Source organism: Apodemus sylvaticus, chromosome 12, assembly GCF_947179515.1.
Source record: "Apodemus sylvaticus chromosome 12, mApoSyl1.1, whole genome shotgun sequence".
Taxonomy (NCBI): domain Eukaryota; kingdom Metazoa; phylum Chordata; class Mammalia; order Rodentia; family Muridae; genus Apodemus; species Apodemus sylvaticus.
In genome coordinates, this window is record NC_067483.1 from 13995205 (window position 1) to 14017036 (window position 21832).

At 37.9% G+C, this 21832-nt stretch overlaps 1 protein-coding gene across 3 annotated transcripts in view; it reads left to right on the forward strand.

Moving 5' to 3' along the window:
* Positions 1-21832, forward strand: part of LOC127697246 (contactin-associated protein like 5-3) — an 883854-nt gene that overhangs the window by 764816 nt on the left and 97206 nt on the right. For all 3 annotated transcript variants that reach the window (XM_052200245.1, XM_052200246.1, XM_052200247.1), the window contains exon 19: positions 3620-3844. In XM_052200245.1, the coding sequence (XP_052056205.1) occupies positions 3620-3844 (225 nt within the window). The remainder of the gene's footprint in view (positions 1-3619; positions 3845-21832) is intronic.

A 21832-nucleotide genomic window follows, 5' to 3' on the forward strand; every position in this document is an offset into this window, starting at 1 on the left:
ACCGGACTGTCTCCATAATCTGATGTTTATGAATAAGACTACTAATGAAACTCATGGTCATGATTGTAAATCGTATGTGCTTTATTTTGATTTGGAATGGTTTTTAATATGTTTATTCACTTGGGCATGTGGAGCTACTGTTGGGGTACATATATACCATGCAAACCTGGGGAAGAAAAAGAAACAATTTCAGAACTATGTTTCTCCCCTCTATAAATGAGGGCAGAGTGAAGAATCTAAGGAAATTGCTGCTCCCTGGGGGTTGTAATTTTATTTGTTGTAGATATAAGCAAGAGAACAGACAGAGGCAATGGGAAGAGTCCAAAGCAGAGAGAAAAGGAGCATATAGGTCTGTTCAGGGACTGTGCTGTGTCTCCTGCAGGGATAGGTGACTGGCAGGAAAATGTGGAAGAGACTAGCAGAGAGACAATCAAGGGAAAAAAAGAGCCAGAAGCCAGGTATTTGTGGGAGTGGAGGTTGGGGGTGGGTGTTGGCTTGTTTTCTAATCTGGAATAGCCATAGAGCTAGGATACAGCAGGAAATAAATTGAACCAGTGGGTCAGGATGCTACTGTGCTCACTGAAATGCATAATAGGTACAAGACATAACAGGGGCTGAGGAACCTGGAAGTTAGCTTTAGACTTTGTTATGCACCATCAGGTATATCTTGAAGGAACTGGCTCTTTCTGGCAAGTCTGGCAAGCAGAAGCTTTTTTCTGCACAGGTCCTTAAGGAATGCTGCTGATGAGCATTGATTGGTCCACCAGATATCCTCCAAAAGTCCAGATTGAGTTGAGCCTAGATTTTCAACTGGAATGAGTCAGCAGGCCTTTTGGGGGAATGCCCATAAGCATAACAGAAGCCAAGAGAACCCCAAATAAATTGGACCAGAAAAGAAGTTCCTCCCATCACATAATAGTCAAAACACCAAATGCACAAAGCAAAGAATATTGAAAGCAATAAGGGAAAAAGGTCAAGTAACATATAAAGGCAGAACAATCAGAAGACAACCAGATTTCTCTCCAGAGACAGTAAAAGCCAAAAGATCCTGGGAAGATGTCACACATACCCCCAGAGTATACAAATCCCAGCCCAGGTTACTATATACAGCACAACTCTCTCAATTACCATATATAGTAAAAACAAGATATTCCATGACAAAACCAAATTTAAACAATATTTTTCCACAATTCTAGCCCTACAAAGGAAAATAGACAGAGAATTCCAACACAAGAATTCCAACACAACTACTCCCAAGAAAAAGAAAGAAATTAATCTCACACAGCAAACCCAAAAGAAGATAGCCAAACAAACTTAATTACACTTCTAAGAACAAAAATAACAGGAAGCAACAAATACTGCTCCTTAATTTCTCTTAATACTAAAGGACTCTCTTTCCCAATAAAAAGACATAGGCAAACAGAATGGATATTTAAATAGGACCCTGAATGTTGTTGTATACAGGAAACTCACTTCAGTGGTAAAGACAGACACTACCTCAGAAAAAAGGCTGGAAGATTTTTTTTCCAAGCAAATGATCCCAAGAAATGAGCTGGAATAGCCATTCTGATATGAAATAAAATTCACTTTCAACCAAATGTTATCAAAAAAGATAAGGAAGGACACTATATATACATCCAAGGAAAAATCTGCCAAGATGAACTTTTAATTTCTGCATCTATGCCCAAAATGCAAGGAAACCAACATTCATAACAGATACTTTACTAAAGCTCAATGCACACATAAAAAGGCAGACCTCACACAATAGTGGTAGACTTCAATACCCCACTCTCATCAATGGACAGACCATGGAAATAGAAATTGAACAGAGACACAGTAAAACTAACAGAAGTTATGAACCAAATGGATTTAATAGATATCTATGGAACATTTCATCCTAAAACAAAAGAATATACATTCTTCTCAGCACCTCATGGTACCTTCTCCAAAACTGACCATATTTTCAGTCACAAAACAGGCTTCAACAGCCACAAGAAGATTGAATTAATCCCAGGCATCCTATCAGATCACCACAGACTAAGGATAGTCTTCAACAAAAACAGCAACAACAGAAAGCCTTCAAACAAATGGAAGCTGAATAACTCTCTACCTTATAGTAATTTAGGCAGGGAAGAAATAAATAGAGCAGTTAAAGAATTTTTAGAATTTGATGAAGGCACAACAAACTCAAACTTATGGGACTCAATGAAAACAGGGCTAAGAGGGAAACTAATAGCTCTGAATGCCTCCATAAAGAAAAAAGAGAAGGCATACACTAGCAGCTTAACAGCACATCTGAAAGTTCTAGAACAAAAAGAATCAAACACACCCAAGAGGAGTACAAGGCAAGAAATAACAATACGTATCGCTGAAAATTACAAAGGAAAAACAAAGAGAACTATACAAAGAATCAACACATCCAGGAGCCGGTTCTTGATAAAATCAACAAGATAAATAAAAACTTAGACTAAACAGAGGGCATAGAGACAGTATCCAAATCAACAAAATCAGGAATAAAAATGAGACATGGACAGATATACTTCATGGACAGGAAACAAAAAGTTTGTTGTAGCATTACAAACACACATATAGACAGAGCTAGACTGGATTTGTTGACATCAAGACCATCCAGATTGATAGTCCTGAAACCTATGTGAATCTTCCCAGCCAACAAATTGAAATGTTCTAACAAGGAAGTGTTTGTGACCCTCAAAAGAACAAACAGGAGCTGATCTGATGCAACCACACTAGGGGCTTTACTTATAAGCTCAAGCTTAGTCTTAGGCCTACCCACAGGAATCATCTGATGGAGAAAAGTCCCAGTCATCTGGTCAAGATTTTTATGGAAAATACTAAGTGAGGAGTGAGTGTTTCTTGCCTGGCAAACATCTAATTGAGGTGCTACTGTGCCCATTAGCATAATTGGTGGTACTGGGAACCAATCTATGAACTTAACTTCTATCTTCCTCCTAATTGGTGATTTTAAGGAAGGGGTAGGCTTGTAAACTGGAGATGCAGGCTTGATGGTGAATAACTTGGGAATTTGAAAAGTGTAAACATTGCTGGGCACTCTTCCTCAGTGTTTTACACACACACTCTGACAGCATCAGATAATAATACACAGAAAGGGTTGCCTATTATGATTAACCTCCCCAGCCATATTATATAATTTAAAAGAATGGTTGCAATGGGCTTGGGAAATGATTCTGTTAGCAAAGTGCTTTCCATACAGGCGTGAGAGTTTGAGTGTGGATCCTCAGCTCCAACTTAAAAAACTAGATGCCACTGCAGGTGGTGAGAAAGTTAGAGCCCTGAGTCACTGACCAGTCAGTCTAACCAATCCAGAAGCTCCTTCTTAAGTGTCTAAAAATACAAAGTGGAGAGTGTTAAGGGAAGGCATCCAACATGTGATCTCCAATATCAACATGAATCCACATGTGCACATGTGCACATGCACACAAGGATGTATTTGAGCATCTTCAAATTATCATGAAGCAGATTGTATTGTTTTTTAAAATACCCTTCACCCAGTGCTGGATGCAGAATAATCAAGGAACAGATATTACAGAGTAATTCACTAAATGTTTGAAAATATGCTCTCTTGTCTTCTCTTTTGCAGAGATTTCAGCTCTTTTTGAGTCTGCCACCTCTGTTAAATACATGTTTCAAGAACCACACCTGGTGACCAAGAACACAAGTACCTCATCTTCAGCTGTCTACACAGATACAGCTCCATCCAAAGAAACCATCATGCTGAGTTTTGTAACGGCACAAGCTCCCACACTCTTGTTCTACCTCAATTTTTCTTCTCAGAGTTATTTTAGTATCCTGCTCTCCAGGAATGGTGAGTGTTAGTGGCATGTTGCCACAAGGCCAACCTTGCCTGGAAGGACATTTCTTGCCCTGTAGTGCTTTGCAGAGACTCACAAGTGGACAGCCTAAGTAACCTTTGTTCCACTTCACCTTTATAAGACATAATTGGTATTCTGGGCCAGAGTCAATTTGCCAGTTAAGTCTGAATTCATTGACGTTAATTTTTCTTGACTGTGTTATAGTAATTACTTATTATTTGTTACACATTGAAATCCATTAAGTATAGGAGATCATAAGCAGATCTGAGTTTCAAGACATTTTCTACATATATTCTGTTATCTTTGCTATCATGCTTATAACTGGGGCCTATTAAACATAAATATTGGCTGTGTTTATAGATTGACATTTCCCAGGTTATTGAGAGAAATATCATATGGGAGTCATAACTCTGTCACTCAAGACTTCACTTTTGAGAATATTCTTTTTCATTTAGAGGCAGCAATTCTTTTTATAATAATTGTCTAGTAAACTATAATAATTGCCACTCAGAAATGGCGAGACCTGTAGTATTTTACTTGGCCAAAGAGTATTACTATTTCACAAATAAAATTTGGTTATTACTTTTCTTCTTGAAATTATTATAATTAATAATGCTCAATAAAATTTAATCTACAACAAAGGTCTATTTTCTCAGTTTTCAAGTTGTCTGGAGCACCTAGCCTGTCATGACACCATTACTGATTATGAGTTTTCAAGAAGGATTTGAATCAAACTTTAGAAAAAAGGTAGACATAGTGAATGTAAGATGGTTACAGAAAAGACAGAAATTTTATCATACAGAAAATAATGATAATCACATATGATGGCAGTAGGAGTCAAGATTTCCTATCACATGATTTTATTATCACACTAGGCTAGAACAAAACCTCCTAGTAGAGCCATAGCCAAGTACAAAATAAAATCAGAATCCCAGCATACGGAATAATTGTTTGAACAAATGAACAGAGTAGACACACATATATCCCTATAGCAAGATTTCATCCAAAATACTACTATGACTAAGAATATGGTTCTATTCCTCTTGCAGTCTTCTGGTACCATGATAGGATTCTAGACTTTTGGTCAGTTTATCCCAATCACTTAGTTAAAGTGCACATTGGACTGTGCTGTGCCATGGCGGAAGTAAGGTCTATGAAAGATGACTTGTATGTAATCTTGTTCATACCTCTGATACCAGTTGTGTTTTTCTCTTTGTATGCTGTTTTCTGACTGTTTTTGTGTGTGTGTGTTTGTGTCATCTTTCTCAGGACAAAGTATGTATGACTTGAACATAAAGAACTATTCATTTAATCTAAAAGAAATAATGAATATTAAGGAATGTCTGGGATGAACTAGCCTAAAAAGGCATAACAGTAGATATTCCATATGCCTCTGTAGATGTCATTTATTCACAGACCAAAATAGAGAGAAGAAACAGAAAGTACAGACAGGTAGAAAAGGAGGAAGAGTAAAATGATGAATAGAAGGAAATGGAAGAAGAAGAGAAAAGTGAGGAGGAGGATAAAGGTGAAGAAGTAGAAGAAAAAGACAAAGAGTAAGAAGAAGAGTATTGATTATTTTTCAAGCCCATAGGCTGTTTAATCACCAACATATCCGTAGTTTAAAAGATTGCGGCAAAACATACCAACATATCAGGATATCACCTTTACCATGTCAGGCCTTTCTAGTGTATGAGTCTGTCTTTAGATCATTGGGCATGGACAGTTTAAGAAGTTACATATAGGGCAGATAGCTAGTCAATGGAACAACCAGGAATATCTATCAATACCATCCCAGTAATCTTCCTTCCAAATTGCATCACGTTCTCCTAATGTGTTTGGACAGAATAATGATAGTTATAGAAAGGATTGTACCTGAAGTGTCTTTATGGTAGGCCTTCACATATCATTGCGAGCTATAGTGTGCCTCTGAAAATATAACTCCCCAAAATACATGAAATGCAGAATAGGAATCACTGCATCTAATTATTCAAATAAACCCATACTCATCCTGTCCTTAACTCACCAGAAATTGCAACTGGATATAATCACATGAGGGTCGTTATTCAAGCTCAGGCTTTGGCCACCAAACTTACTGATGGAACAGGAAGGAGAGTGAATCCCCAAGACAAAGTGAAGGGGCTGTATAAAGGAAAAAATGCAAGCAAGGGTTTCCAAGCCTTGGCATTACTTCAGAATGTAAAAGAATGTTATCTTTCAAATGTGGTAACATTTGTTCAGATAGGGGGGCAGAACTGAGCACTAGGAAAGGGAACTTCCTAACCTGAGAAGAAGTCACTCACTATGTTGTCAGAAGCTAGTGTGCTTTACAATCTGGTCACAGCTGTCTGGGATCACTTAATTGCCTCTTTCCCATAGTCCAAAAGTGGGCTTTTACCATTTTAAGGATAATGGCTCCTGCTTCCTTCAAGGGCAGGAGCCATCTGGACCAGAAAAATGCTGGTCATTAGTCAGGGGAGTGAATACTAACTGCTCTCGCTCAATGCAGGAACAGGAGAGTGCAGGATTTGATGCGCAGAGGTAGGGGCAGGATTCCATGTCTCTTCACTTTTTAGTTGGGATCTTATCATCACTACCAGATTGCCAAAGCTGTCTTAAAATGAGAACAAAATAAAATGCTTTCGAACACAAAAGTGTTGATTCTACCCGAATGGGTCTGAGTCAATCCTGATTACAGACTATTTGCCGATAAACCTCTTCACTAATTGAACTTTAATTTTTTATATTTTGCTTCAACCTATGAGAATCCCTAACTTTCAAAAAATCCTGATTCTCTCTTCTTTTCTTAAGATAGAGGCGGGGAGGTGTGAGTGGGTTGAGTGGAAGAGCATATACATGGATGCAGGGGGTGGGAGGAGGGGTTGGGGATCTTTGGGGAGGGGGGGAAATTGGGAAAGGTTTTACCATTGGCAATGTAAATGAAGATGATATTCACTAAAAAAAAGATAGAGTCTCTTATAGGTCAGTCTGTTCTGTGTTTTCAAAGTATTCTTTCTAGCTAGATTGCTTCAGAAATCTAATCACTCTAGACTGCAAAGATGGAACCTGATGGTCAGCTCAATTCTTCCTTTCTATTCAGTTCATGAACCCCAGGCCATGTGATTGTGCTGCCCATAATTAGTATAGATTTTCTAACTTCAATGAACCTATTCTAGATAAACACTCACAGATGTGCTCCAGGGTTTATCTCTTTGGTTATTTTAGATACTGTCAACTTGACAATTAATATTAATCATCACACTGTCTACATTTATACCACCATGCAAATATTTTAATTGGTCGTTGAAGTTCCTTGCTGGTTGGAATAAACAAGGTATATTAGAAGATGCACAAATAAAGTCAACAAGTTTACTGAAATTCATTCAACACAACATTCATCCAAATGACATTCCCTGGTCAATCTCACTTTGTGGTTACTTTGGCACTCAATGATTTGTGTACCTTTACCTCAACATTTCTCTTTTATAATTATATTTAGAACACATACATTTATAAGGTTCACAGTCTGCATTTATAATTGACCACATCTCAAAAGAAATAATTATGACCTGAGATACTTTGTATTTTGTATGTACTAGGTCAAGAGAAACAGAAATGAGAAAAGAACAAAACTGAAGATGTCTTAAAAGTACAAAGCCCAACAGTTGTCAGTCAGGGTCAAGTGGAGACCAGGATGTCCTCATATTACTGCCTTCTCTCCAGGACCTTCAAAGGTCACTATTGACTTTTGTAACTGGCCTCCCTGACACCAATATATGCTTGCATTTCTCTGGGCAGAAGGAATTCTGTGGAATAGAGCTATAAAAGGATGACCCATAATGTTGTTTTGTTTTTTATTGTTTTAAATTCATCAATTATTTATTTTATCCTCACTCAGACATGAGCACTTCAGTCTCTGGGATTGCTCTCTCTATTGATAGTTTCAAGGTTAGAATTAATTCCAAAATTGTATACATGTGTGAGATTTAAATAATTTTTTTCATTCTCTTCCATTATCCATATTATGATAATGTTGCTGTAACCCATTGTGACTTTGCAGCAATGTCTATGAGTGCTACTTGAGGGCAGAATATGTCCAGTATTGTGCATTTAATCCACTGTGCTAGTGGTGGGTCTAATTGGGGGGAATAAAGACATGTGAGTAGAATGAGATGCTTATACTCATTCTTGTATCTCTCTTTGTTGTGGTTTCAAGGAACACTTTAATTTTTTTTTTTTTTAGTTTGCTCCTAAGTGTCTAAACATTATTATATATAGCATTTTGCCCCTACTTCACAGCCTAGATGCTAAAGTACTAATTTCTTCCTCTTCAGTTAAAGTTCCGTTCAGAGTAAGAGAGTAATTATGTCAAAAGACATCATGAAGTTTGGAGTCCTTATTTCAAAAAACTCTGGAGAAATTTATATAGTCTTTTTCCATGACATATAAGGACAAAGTTGGGAAGTCAGCCTAAACAAGCAAATATGGGATACCTCTCAATCCTATAGAAAAGATTAAACAACTCAGTCTTGGATTTCCAGCTGCTGGAAGCATGTGGAAAAAGAACCAAAAACAAGTCTTACAGTTACGTAAAGGGTTACAAAATACATGGAATTTTATATTTTAACCAAATTAGTAAAGATAAATGAGTCATATGTATGTACGTCATAGATAGTAGTTTATAAAGAATTCCATCATCTTAGTGACAGAAGTAATAATATATATTATTAGCTTAATATTTTGTTATCAGACCATGATGTACAATGGTGAATATTTGGGACATTTGATATTAAAGTATAATTAAAACAGGAAATGAATACTTCCTAGGGCCTAGAGGGTGGGAATTTCATAGGCATGAAATTACTAGAGGAAGGTCAAAGAAAAGGCTATGATTATTCATACATTAGTTAGCTGCCATTGCAGAAGGACTGACAAATTATTTACACAAAAGTATGAAGGCAAGAATATTTAAAATGGCTTTTTTTCTAATGCTTTGTGAAACATACCTCTTAAAGGAAGGTAGGGAGATCATCAGAGAAGATAAAAACAAAAGAAGAGAGGGTTTATGTGAAGGACTAATAAAGAGTCTGATGTACTGTCAGGCCTTACACTTTAGATTCAAGTCAGCAGACATAGTTAAACATGGTAAAACTCTAGATGTATTTCAGACTCCTAAGTTCCTGCACAAGAAACACTAATCAAAGACTTATATAGAAATTACACTAATGAAATATCAGATATGATTAACTCTATAGGTACCCACTGAGTATTGTCTTAGTCTATGAGGGCTGTAGTCAAAATTCTATTGATTGAGTAACTTAAAGGGGAACTCATTTCTTAGCAAGTTTTGAAGACTAGGAGTGTAAAATCAAGGGCTTACAGACAGAGTTGTCCCCAGGTAAGGATTCTTCTGTTGGGTTGAATACATTTCCTACGTACATTTAGGTGTTTATATCAGTGGGAAATGTGGAAGGAGAAGCAAAAAGATTGAAATATCTGGAGAAGGTGTGTGTGCATGTGTGTGCTTGAGGAGAGAGAGACAGTTTTCTTTGAAAGATACTAATCCTGTAATATGAGGAAATGACCTTGAGGATATCATTTTGTTACTGGGGGAATTAGTACTCCCTTTTGTGGCTTTTAGTTTCTTTCATAATAGTAGTCACGAGTTGAATAAAAAAGAAATTCAAGGATAACATAATCAGTGTGTAGCATAAAAGTCTCTGCAGGCAAACTAACTCTCTGCAGCTGCCTAAAGAACAGAGACACAGAAGAAGGGAGAGCTAACCTGTTTGAGCTATGTGTGGAGATTGGCAGCTAAGCAAAATGAGGAAAGGAAGGAATCTCAGAATTTCAGAAAAAAATACATCTGTACTCTGGCTAGCATCTGAAGATAATATAGAAGATAAGAAAAAGGGAGAGTTACAGTGCTCAGAAAGGAGAGCATATCCAGCAGAACCTCCTAACAATTATGCAGCTGCATTGAGGAACTCTGAGAAAGAAATTTTGTGATCATAAAAAGAGAAAGAGGCTAAGACAATGTGTTCTATGGCCGTGTGGGGCAAGGGGTGCTTCAGCAGGCCCATGACAAGGCATCCCTTCCCCCTGAGGACCAGACATACATACCTATATAGTATAGAATAGAGTTTATTCAGAGCATGGGGAGAGGAGTTAAGGAGGTAATAGAGGCAGAGAAAGGCAGAGATTGGGAGAGAGGAGAGAAGCAGAGGTGACCATGACCACGTGAAGAGAGGGTGGAGGGGAGGAGGAGAGATAAGAACCCAAGAGGCCAAGAGAGAAACTGAGAGTGAGAGAATAAGAGGTGCAAGAGAGAGAGGAGGGACCGAGCATCCCCTTTTATAGTAGGCCAGGCCTACCTGGCTGTTGCTAGGTAACTGTGGGGTGGAGCTTAGAGAGAATCCGAACAAGAAAGGTACATTATCTCATTAAAGAAATAATTATCATTTCCTTCTCTTTAGTTTGGCTTAATGTGAACCAGCCTTCCTGAGGGCTGGTCCTTTAGACAGGTGATTGGCTAGCTCTCGGGGAGGACATATGCTCTGTGTACTAGGAGTACACAGAAGTATCTTCTACTCCTAGTGTTAACATTTGGTCCTAATTATTCTCTCTACATGTAGCCACATTGAATGATAAGCTTCAGCATATACCAGTTATTGATGACATATAAAATGTCCTACATATTGATATATGCATATGTAATAAAAAAAGGAATATAGTGTAATTGACACTCAGAAAATGTATTAAGTAAAGAACTATGTTTAGTTCATTTTAATATCACCATTGAGAAAAATATCTTAACTCGAAAAATATGCTGTGGTTGAAATATATATATATATATATGTATATATATACATATATATATATATATATACTGCCTCTGGTGAGTAAGAATCTCATAGCTAACAAATATAGAAAGTCCACCTAGAGTCCAGCAAAAGGTTTTATAACCAACAAACCTTTTGAAAGCAACACAACCAGGGAAAATAAAAGATAAAAAGAGTGAAGTGTCAACATAAAAACACAACCCTCACCTCAAAGAGGGTAGGAGATATTTTATTCTAGAGGCAGCAATGGGTGACTAAAGCTACAGAACATAGAGTACTCAGAGAGCATCAATTTGAGCTAATTCATATTTTTTGTTCTAATGTTGTAACAGTTTGATGAATTTCTTATGGTAACATGATTAAAGAAAAGTATTAATTAAAGCCTTCTCAAACACATTTAGGATGTATTTGAAATGATGGTTAAAGCAGATACTCTAACTGAAATCACCCAGTCTTTTGTTTGGTGAGAGATCATGACCTCGTAATTTAGTGTATTCCAAAAATTTTCATTTTTCAGTCATAAAGATGTTACTTAGATACTGAAAGGATAGAAAATAATACAGCCTAACTCTAATGACCCCAAGAAATCAGGAGTTTAAAATGCTACCTCTCTTTGTTAGAAACTAGGTAAAAGGTCACATTCCAGAGCCCGCCCTTTGTTTAAACCTAACAGAAAGGCATTGAATAGGTGATCCTGGCCTCACAAGGTAACTGGAAATGGGCTAAGCTTATCTTGCTTCTGTAAACTGCTTATGCCATTACCCCTATGCAGGAGTTCATGCAGCTATAGACATTCAAGAAAATAGGAAACTAATTGGTCCACTGAGCGTGGGCTCCAATAATTTAAACTAATTGGCCTAAAAACTATAGAGTGGTACAAGTCAATTGGCTTGCATTTCACGGGCTCTCCATGCTAAGAAATGATTGGTTTGTCGTAAACTTATAAAAGCTGTCACAATTCGGCACTCGTGGTCCTCAGTCCTCTACCCCTGCATGGTGTACTGCTGTGGAACCCAGAATTCTGGAATAAAGAAATCCTCATGCTATTGCATCGAGACCATTTCTCGAGAGTGATTTGGGTGTCACCTTCCAGGGTGTGGGGTGCTGGGGCACCCTCGGTTTTTGGGGGTCTTACAATACAAAGATGGGCAAGTGATGGCTATTGAAGGTGTTAAAGATTTTCCATGACAAAGTATCCAAAGCTTCCAAAATGTGTGCTTCTTTTAAGAAACTTTTTTTCACAGAAGGAAGGTTTATCATTGCACCAAGTAAGTTTGGAAACAGTACTTTTTGCAAAGAAAGCAAATTATTTTTGAAACAGACATGTGTACTAGTAGAAAATACACTCAGTACTGGCTGGTTTTGTGTCAACTTGACACAAGGCAGAGAGTAATTACAGAGAAAGGAACTTCAGGTGAGGAAATGCCTCCATGAGATCTAGCTGTAAGGCATTTTCTTATTGATCTAGCGAGGAGGGTCCCTTGTGGGTGGTACCATCCATGGGCTGGTATTCTTGGGTTCTATAAGAAAGTAAGCTGAGCAAGCCAGGGAAAGCAAGCCAGTAAGAAAGATCCTTCCATGTCTCCTGCTTCCTGACCTGCTTTAATTCCAGTTCTGACTTCCTTTAGTGATGAACACCAATATGTAAATGTAACCTGAAGAAACCCTTTCCTCTCCTCCTGATGTTTGTGCAGGAACCCTGACAAAGACACACTCTTTATAGCTGAAGGTCTCACATCATAATCACATTGTCAAACAAGTGACAGAAATGAACTTGAGAATTAAGTGTTAAAATGAGTAAACTTTCCTGCATCAGGTCTTCTAAAGAGAGTCAGAATGACTTGACAGTTTTGGAAGTTTCCTTACATGTTTCTCCTGATGGCCTTAGTTAAAAGAAGAACAATATAACGATCTGTGTCCAGTCATTTAAAGAGCAACACCTTCCCTAAATTTTCCACCTGTCAAGAGCAAAATGGGGCCATAAGACTGCAGTGGAGTTGCTGTAGATACAGGGTAAACCTTCTTCCTGGCATGTGAATGGACAAAGGATTCTGAATGGACTTGGGAATTGACAGCAGAGGCTGAACTTAGTGTTAGTTGTCCTCAGAATTTTCTCTCTGAAGAATGTGCAGAAGTGAGTTGCTGTCTGGTGTTTAGCTATTCTGTGGGCTGTAATTTCTAAAAGCCTCTGGATCTTCTTGCTTTGCACTTTCCCAGTTTAAACAGCTATCAAGAAATGTCCTTAGAATTGTGCTTTTATTTTTTTTTTTTAGCAAAGATGTTTTCTTACCATTATAGTGTGAGGTTCTGATTAATATCTTTCCTTGTGATACTTAGTGGTTGCAAAGGAAGTGGGGTTCTTGACGAATTGGTTTCTCATGTATAGATTTGGGATGATTGTGTTGGTGATGGTCTCACAGCAGGTTCTAATCCTGCCACTCCATGGGGCAGACATATTTAAACCAGGACAGAAGTTCAGCCTGTTAGTCAGAGCAGGGCATGCATGAGGAGGAATTGAGGTGGGGTCTGAAGCTGCTGTTTGATTTCTTTGAGAATTACACAGAGATGGGGATGGGAGTGAATGAAACCTACAGATGAATTCTCAGGACATGCTGCCATAAGAATGAATATTAGAAGATTGGTGTGTTTGGACAAAGCCAAACAAGGTCTCTGGCTGCTAAACTATTCCTTTTGTTTGCTTACCTCATTTCCTCACTTAAGAGCCATTTCTTTTTAAAAGAGGGTTCACTTTAAAATTATGTGGATGAGAATCAAAGAGTTACCCTCATTACATTTCAGAAATGCATTGTTAGCATATAATCATAAGCAATGCAACACAACTTCTCATATTTGCTACTTTTACACATACAGATGGGCACAGGAATTTAGAGGGAAGAAAACTTCACCATTGGTGCCAGTTTCTGTCATATATGTTGTAGGATACAGATAACCCATAGCTGTGAGAGAAGCCAGTATACTCAGACAGTTTTAGTCAAGCTGAGATGTTAGAGTAGAATTAATCATGGGTGAATCTTCTGAGAATAATTGATGTTAAAGTTAATAACAAGCCTTAGCCATGTTGTTGTTGTTGCTGTTGTTCGGACAAACCACCTATAAAATACAGGGCCATATTTAAACATGGATAGATGTATAAATATATCAACTCTTCCTTTTCACACTTCCAAAACTACATAAAGACATTTTACAAAGAATTAAAAACACAAAAATTTCAAAAGACAAAGATAACAGAAGACAACTTAATGGGCCAGAAATGTCAGCACACTATAGCAATACTGGAGTACAGATGAAGGAGGAGGGTGGCCTCTCTTCTGAAAGTGAGCTCATGGGAATATATCCTTCTGTTACTGGTGATGTCTGCTGGGACCTGATGTTTAGAGATCATTGGCATCATATTCAAAGATTTGACATCATGCACACAAATAGCAAAGTAGGAATTTAATTAGAGGAATGCAATTTAAAACCAAAGTGAAATTAAAAGTCAGATATCATATGAGAGAAGAGTGGGATTGAATGAGATCTATTTAAGAGTCCATGATTACTGACTGGGGCTTCTTTTTTAGGGTGAGGAGGAGGAGAAAGAGAAGGAAATATTTTATATTTTCAAGGGATGGCATGTGAGTTGTCTATTTTTATTGATAGATTTGAGTTATGTAAGCCTCTGTTCATTGCACATATCCTGCCTCATCTTCCATCTAATTTTAATTATATTCATACCATCACAGTAATAAAGTAGCAAATAAAGGATTGTCCCTGAAATTACCTTGCCTTACTATGCATACTTCCAATTTCTGCATAGTCTGTATCTATGAACTGACCTTATCTCATGGATTTGCTTCTGATTGTGTTTGGCTTCTCAAGGGGAACAAACTGAAGACTTTCAGGGAACTCCATTGCTTCATAAGGGGTATGTGTTCAGGTCTATGCAAGTGGAAGCAAAGACACTACATTTATTGGGTAAGGGCTCCATGTAACTTAATTCAAGCACAACAGACTTTTCAGTCTCACTACAACTACTTATCAGTGCTTTCCCTGCTCACCCTAGATCCAGGTCTTGGACACGAATGGAGAAAAATCAGGTTGTGTTTATACAGGGAGATGGTGAATCTCAGTCTAAGGCAGAATAAAACAGGAAATTAGTCCAGAAAGTTAAACATCATGTTTCTTCCCACTTTTTTTTTCTTTTTACTTTTTTTTAATTGAATATCATCTGCATTTACATTGCCAATGGTAACACCTTTCTGGATTTCCCCCCTCCCCAAAGACCCTCAACCCTTCCTTCCACCCCCTGCCTCTAGCTATATGCCCTTCCTCCTGACCCACTGCCACCTCCTCCCCCCTTTGATTTTGCTTTGTTGGGGCTTCTATTGATCCTTTACATGACCAAGGACCAGTCCTCCCACTGATGCCCTACAAGGCCTTCCTCTGCCACATTTTTGGCTGAAAGCATGTGTACCCATTGGTTGATGGTTCAGTCCCTGGGAGTCTTGGGGTGTCTGGGTGGCCAAAGTCATTGTTCTTCCCAGGGGGCTGTAAACCCTTTCAGCTCCACTGGACCACCCTCCACATCCTCCGTTGGGGACCCCAAGCCCAATCCTATAGTTGTTGCTTGTTTCTGACGATGTATTTGTAAGACTCTGGCAGGGCCCCTCCAGAGACAACCATGGCATGTTCCTTTTGGGATATGCTCCTTGTCCTAGTTTCAGGGTGTGGTGATTGTTTATAGGATGAATCCCCGTGTTGGGCAGACTCTGGGTGGCCTTTACTTTAGTCTCGGCTCCACACATTGTCTCCCTTACTGCTCCTGTGAGTATTATGTTCCCTTTCTCAGAGAAACCAAAGCACCCTCTCTTAAGTCCTCCTTCTTCTTGAGCTTCATGTGCTGGGTGAATTGTAACTTGTTTATTTTGAGTTTTTGGGCTAGCATCCACTTATTAGTGAGTGCATACCATGTGTGTTCTTTTGTTACTGGGTTACCTTGCTCAGGATGACACTTTCTAGCTCCATCCATTTGCCTAAGAATTTCATAATTTCATTTTTTTAATAGCTGAATAGTACTCCGTTGTGCATATGTACCACAGTTTCTGCATCCATTCCTCTGTTGAGGGATATCTAGGTCCTTTTCAGCTTCTGGCTATTACAAATAAGGCAGCTATGAAATAGTGGAGCATGTGTCCTTATTACATGTAGGAGCATCTTCTGGGTATATGCCCAGAAGTGGTATAGCTGGGTCCCTAGGTAGTAAGTGCTATGTCTAATTTTCTGAGGAATTGCCAAACTGATTTCCAGAGGGGTTTTACCTGCTTGCAATCCCACCAACAATGGAGAAGTGTTCCTTTTTCTCCACATCCTCTCCAGCATCTGTTGTCCCCTTAGTTTTTCATCTTAGCCATTCTGACCAGTGTGAGGTGGAATCACAGTGTTGTTTTGATTTGTATTTCCCTGACAACTAAGAATGCTGAACATTTCTTTAGGTGCTTTAGAGCCATTGGAGTTTCCTCAGTTGAGAATTCCCTGTTTAGCTCTGTACCCCATTTTTAGTAGGGTTGATTCTCTGGAGACTAACTTCTTGAGATCTTTGTATAAATTGTATAATAGCCCTCTATAAGATGTAGGGTTAGTAAGGATCTTTTCCCAGTTTGTTGGTTGCCATTTTGTCCTATTGATTGTGTCCTTTGCCTTACAGAAGCTTTGCAATTTTATGAGGTCCCATTTGTCAATTCTTGCTCTTAGAGCATAAGCCATTGGCTGTTCAGGAAATTTTCGTCTGTGCCCATGTGTTCAAGATTTGTCCCTATTTTCTCCTCTATAAGCTTCAGTGTGTCTGGTTTTATGTGTAGATCCTTGATCCACTTGGACTGGAGCTTTGTACAAGGAGATAACAATGGGTTGATTTGCATTTTTCTGCATGCAGACCTCCAGTTGATCTAGCACCATTTGTTAAAAATGCTGTCTTTTTTCCACTGGATGTTTTAAGCTCCTTTGTAAGATATCAAGTGACTTTATGTGTGTGGGTTCATTTCTGGGTATTCAATTCCATTCCATTGATATCCCTGCCTGTCTGCATACAAGTATCAAACACTTTTTATCACTATTGCTCTGTGGTAGAGCTTGAGGTCAGGGATGGTGATTCTACCAGAAGATCTTTTGTTCTAGAGAATAGTTTTTGGTAACCTGGGTTTTTTGTTATTCCAGATGAATTTGAAAATTGCTCTTTCTAGATCTTTGCAGAACTGATATGAGATTTTGATGGGGATTGCATTGAGTCTGTAGATTGCTTTCAGCAAAATGGCCATTTTGACTATATTGATCATGCCAATCCATGAACATGGGAGATCTTTCCATCTTCTGAGACTTTCTTTGCTTTCTTACTCAGAGGCTTAAAGTTCTTGTCATATAGGTCTCTCACTTGCTTTCTTAGAGTCACACCTAGGTATGAAATATTATTTTGGACTATTGTGAAGGGTGTCATTTCCCTAATTTCTTTCTCATCTTGTTTATCCTTTGAGTAGAGGAAGGTTATTGCTTTTCTTGAGTTAATTCTATATCCAGCCACTTTGCTGAAGTTGTTTATCAGCTTTAGGAGTTCTATGGTGGAAGTCTTGTAGTCTCCTAAATAGCCTATAATATTATCTGCAGATAGTGGTATTTTGATTTCTTCTTTTCCAATATTTATACCTTGACCTCTGTTTGCTGACTGATTGCTCTGGCTAGGATTTCAAGTACTTGAATAGATAGGGAGAGAGTGGGCCACCTTGTCTGGTCCCCGATTTTAGTGGGATTGCTTCAAGTTTCTCTCCCTTTGGTTTGATGTTGTCTACTCATTTGCAGTATATTGCTTTCACTGTGTTTAGGTATGGACCTTGGATTCCTGATCTCTCCAAGAATTTTATCATGAAGGGATACTGGATTTTGTCAAAAGCCTTTTCACCATCTAATGAAATGACCATGTTGTTTATTTCCTTTAGTTTGTTTATGCAGTAGATTACATTGATGGATTTCTGTATATTGAACCATCCCTGCATCCCTGGGATGATACCTACCTGATCGTGGTGAATTATGGTTTTGATGCATTCTTGGATTCATTTGGACAGGATTTTGTTCAGGATTTTTGCATCAATGTTCATGAGGGAGATTGGTCTTAAGTTCTCCTTCCTTGTTTGGTCTTTGTTTGGTTTAGGTATAAGCATTACTGTGACTTCATAGAATGAGTTGCATAGTGATCCTTGAGTTTCTATTTCCTGGAAAAGTTTAAAGAGTATCAGTATTAACTCTTCTTTAAGGTCTGATAGAATTCCCCACTAAACCCCTCTGTTCCTGGGCTTTGTTTGAGGGCAGACTATTAATGACTACTTCTATTTCCTCATGGTTTGTAGGACTATTTAGATGGTTTATCTGATCCTGTTTTAACATTGGCTCCTGGAATGTATCTAGAAAGTTGTCCATTTCATCCAGGTTTTCATACTTTTTTGAGTATAAACTCTTGTAATAGGATCTAATGATTTTTTTAATTTCTTCAGTTTCTGTTGTTATATGTCCCTTTTCATTTCTGATTTTATTAATTTGGATACAAACTCTGTGCCCTCTGGTTAGTCTGGCTAAGGGCTTCTCTATCTTGTTGATTTTTTTCAAGGAACCAACTCTTTGTTTTGTTGATTCTTTGTATAGTTCTTTTTGTTTATATTTGGTTGATTTTGGCTCAACATTTGACTATTTCTGATATCTACTCCTCTTGGGTGTATTAGCTTCATTTTGTTCTAGAGCTTTCAAATGCACTGTCAAGCTGTTAGTGTAAGTTCTCTCTGTTATCTTTTTGGAGGCACTCAGAGCTATGAGTTTTCCTCTTTGCACTGCTTTTACTGTGTCCAATAACTTTTGGTATGATGTGTCTTCATTTTCATTAAATTCTAAAAAATGTTTAATTTCTTTCTTTATTTCTTCCTTGAACAGCTATCATTGAGAAGAGCATTGTTCAGAGTCCATGTGTATATATGTTTTCCATTGCTTTTGTTTGAGTTTAAGACCAGTCTTAGGCAATGGTGATATGATAAGATACCTGAAATAATTTCAACATTTCTCTATCTGTTGAGGCCCATCTTTGTGAACAATTGTATGGTCAGTTTTGGAGAAGGTACCATGAGGTTCTGAAAAGAATGTATATTCTATTGCTTTAGGGTGGAATGTTCTATAAATATCTGTTAGATCCATTTGGTTCATAACTTCAGTTAGTTTTACTGCATCTGTTTAGTTTCTGATTCCATGATTTGTCTATTTTTTGACAGTGGGGTGTTGAAGCCTCCCCCTATTATTATGTGAGGTGCAATGTATGCTTTGAGCTTTATTAAAGTTTCTTTAACGAATGTGGGTGCCCTTGTGTTCAGAGCACAGATTTTCAGAATTGAGAGTTCATCTTGGTAGACTTTTCCTTTGACAAGCATGAAGTGTCCCTCCTCATCTTTTTTGACAACTTTTGGTTAAAAGCAAATTTTATCTGATATAAGAATAGCCACTGTAGGTAGTTTCTTGGTACCATTTGCTTGGAAAATTGTTTTCCAACCTTTGACTCTTAAATAGTGACTGTCTTTATCACTGAGGTAAGTTTCTTGTATGCAGAAAAATGTTGGGTCCTGTTTATGTATCCAGTCTGTTTGTCTATTTTTTTTGATAGATGAAGTAAGACTATTGATATTAAGAGATATTACGGAAAAGTGATTGTTGCTTACTGTTATCTTCTTAGTTAAAGGTGACATTATGGTTGTGAAGCTATTTTCTATTGTTGAAAGATTACCTTATTGATTTTTCTAATGTGTGGTTTGCTGCCTTGTGTTGGTATTTTCCACCCATTATCCTTTGCAGAGTTGGATTTGTGGAAAGATACTGTGTAAATTTGCTTTTGTCATGGAATGTCTTGTTTTCTTCTTCTATGGTAATTAAAAGTTTTGCTGGCTATAGTAGTCTGGGCTGACATTTACGTTCTCTTAGGGTCTGTATGACATCTGTCTAGGCTCTTCTGGTTTTCAGAGTCTCTGGTGAGAAGTCTGGTATAATTCTGATAGGTCTGCCATTATATGTTATTTGCCCTTTTTCTCTCACTGCCTTTAATATTCTTTTTTTGTTTAGTGCATTTGATGCTTTGATTATTACGTGAAGGGAGGGATTTCTGCTCTGGTCTAAACTGTTTTGAGTTATGTAGGCTTCCTGTATGTCCATGGGCATATTTTTTTTTTTTTTAGGTTAGGGAAGTTTTCTTCTTTAATTTTGTTGGAGATATTTCCTTGCACTTTAAGATATAAATCCTTTCTTTCTTCTATTCCTATAATCCTTAGGTTTGGTCTTCTCATTATGTCCTGGATCTCCTGGATATTTGGGTAACAAGCTTTTTGCATTTTGCATTTTCTTTGACTGTTGAGTCAATGTTTTCTATGGTATCTTCAGCATCTGAGGTTTTTTGTTCTATCTCTTGTATTCCATTGTTGTTGCTTGCATCTATGACTCTTGAATTCTTTCTAAGGCTTTCTATCTTCAGAGATGTCTCACTTTGCAGTTTCTTCATTGATTGTATTCCAGTTTTGGATCCTGGATAGTTTTGTTCAGTTCCTGATGGAAAGGGGCAGGGATGGGGGAGGAGGGCAGAAGGGGAGTAGTGAACTGGATGTTGCTGGGTAGTGAGTGCCAGAGCAGAGTGGCTCCCAGACTCTAGGTGGTGGGTGGAGATTCTTACCTAATACTCTGCTCCTGTAGGCTCTCTAAAGAGTATCAGGAGGTGCTGCCCTCTCAGTGTCAGATGTGGCACAGGTTTACCACATCCGAAGGAAAGGGGCGGTGACAGGGGCTACTTCTTACTTTTAACTTACACTTAACCTTTGGAATAGAGAAACTGGACAGATTAGTTAGAAGTGAAGTTTCAGTATAGATGCAGCATTAAACAGGCATGAAGTGTACTCTGCACACTGAGTTCTGGCATCCAAGCCTGATTTATTTTTTACCAAATTTCCTTCTTCAGTACAGAATAAGAGAAAAAAAATACAGAAAAATGAGAAACTGTATGAAAAAAATATACATGATGCCTAGATCTTTAGACTAGGCAAATACCCCAATTGAAAATCAGTCTACCAAGTAATCGCCAACCAATGATACCTACTCATGCATATGCTCAGTCCACATTTTTAAATTTTCCATCTGATTTGTAATGTTTCAATCGTCTGGGTGAACATGAATCAAAAATGTCTATGTTCATAAAACCTCAAAGATAAGAAATAAAATGATCAGATGAACAATCATAGGAATAAAAAACCTTTCATATAACCAACAAAAGTATCTTTAGAGTAACTAGAGAGATGACTCAGTAAAGTGCTTGCTGTACAGACAGGACCAGAGCTCTATACTAGGCCATGTCATATGACTGTAACTACAGTGCTGGGAGTCAGAAATAAATGGACTTCTGGAGATAAATGACAAACTAGTTTGCCATTTGAAGGATACTAGCTTCAGAGAGAAACTATGTCTAAAAATAGATCAGGTGGATGGAAATTGAAAAAGACATCTACTTCAGCTGTCAATGTAGTGCAATTATATGTATATACATACACATAAATATGTAATAGCTACATTAACATGTATATATACAGTATCCAACATCTTTACAGAGATTAGATAATGTATAAATCTATGAAATGAAATGATGGTTATTTAAAACGAACATCAGAAATAGTAAGAAAGAAGTCTTGACAGTTTGATAGAAGAGAATTTTAAGTTTATGAAATTATAAAATAGAATCTGAAAATTTCCCCAGATAATTGAACATGGATAAAGAGGTGGGCAGGCAGGGTGAATAAGCAGATAATACAGGATCAACATGGAAATTATAAGTTCAAAACAGAGTTTCTAATGGCTGAGTTGAGTTTTGATTACATCACTTTGGCTCCTGGAGGATCTCATGCATGCACCCACACAGGAGATAACTTTGACTGTGTGAATGAAACACACACACACACACACACAAATACACACACACTCACAAGCTTATTTTCAAGTGCCTTGGCTACCTCACAGCCTTGGCACTCCTAAACCATTCCCTGCTACCCTAAGCCCAATGTTAGCCAGTTCCCTAAAATCTCACAT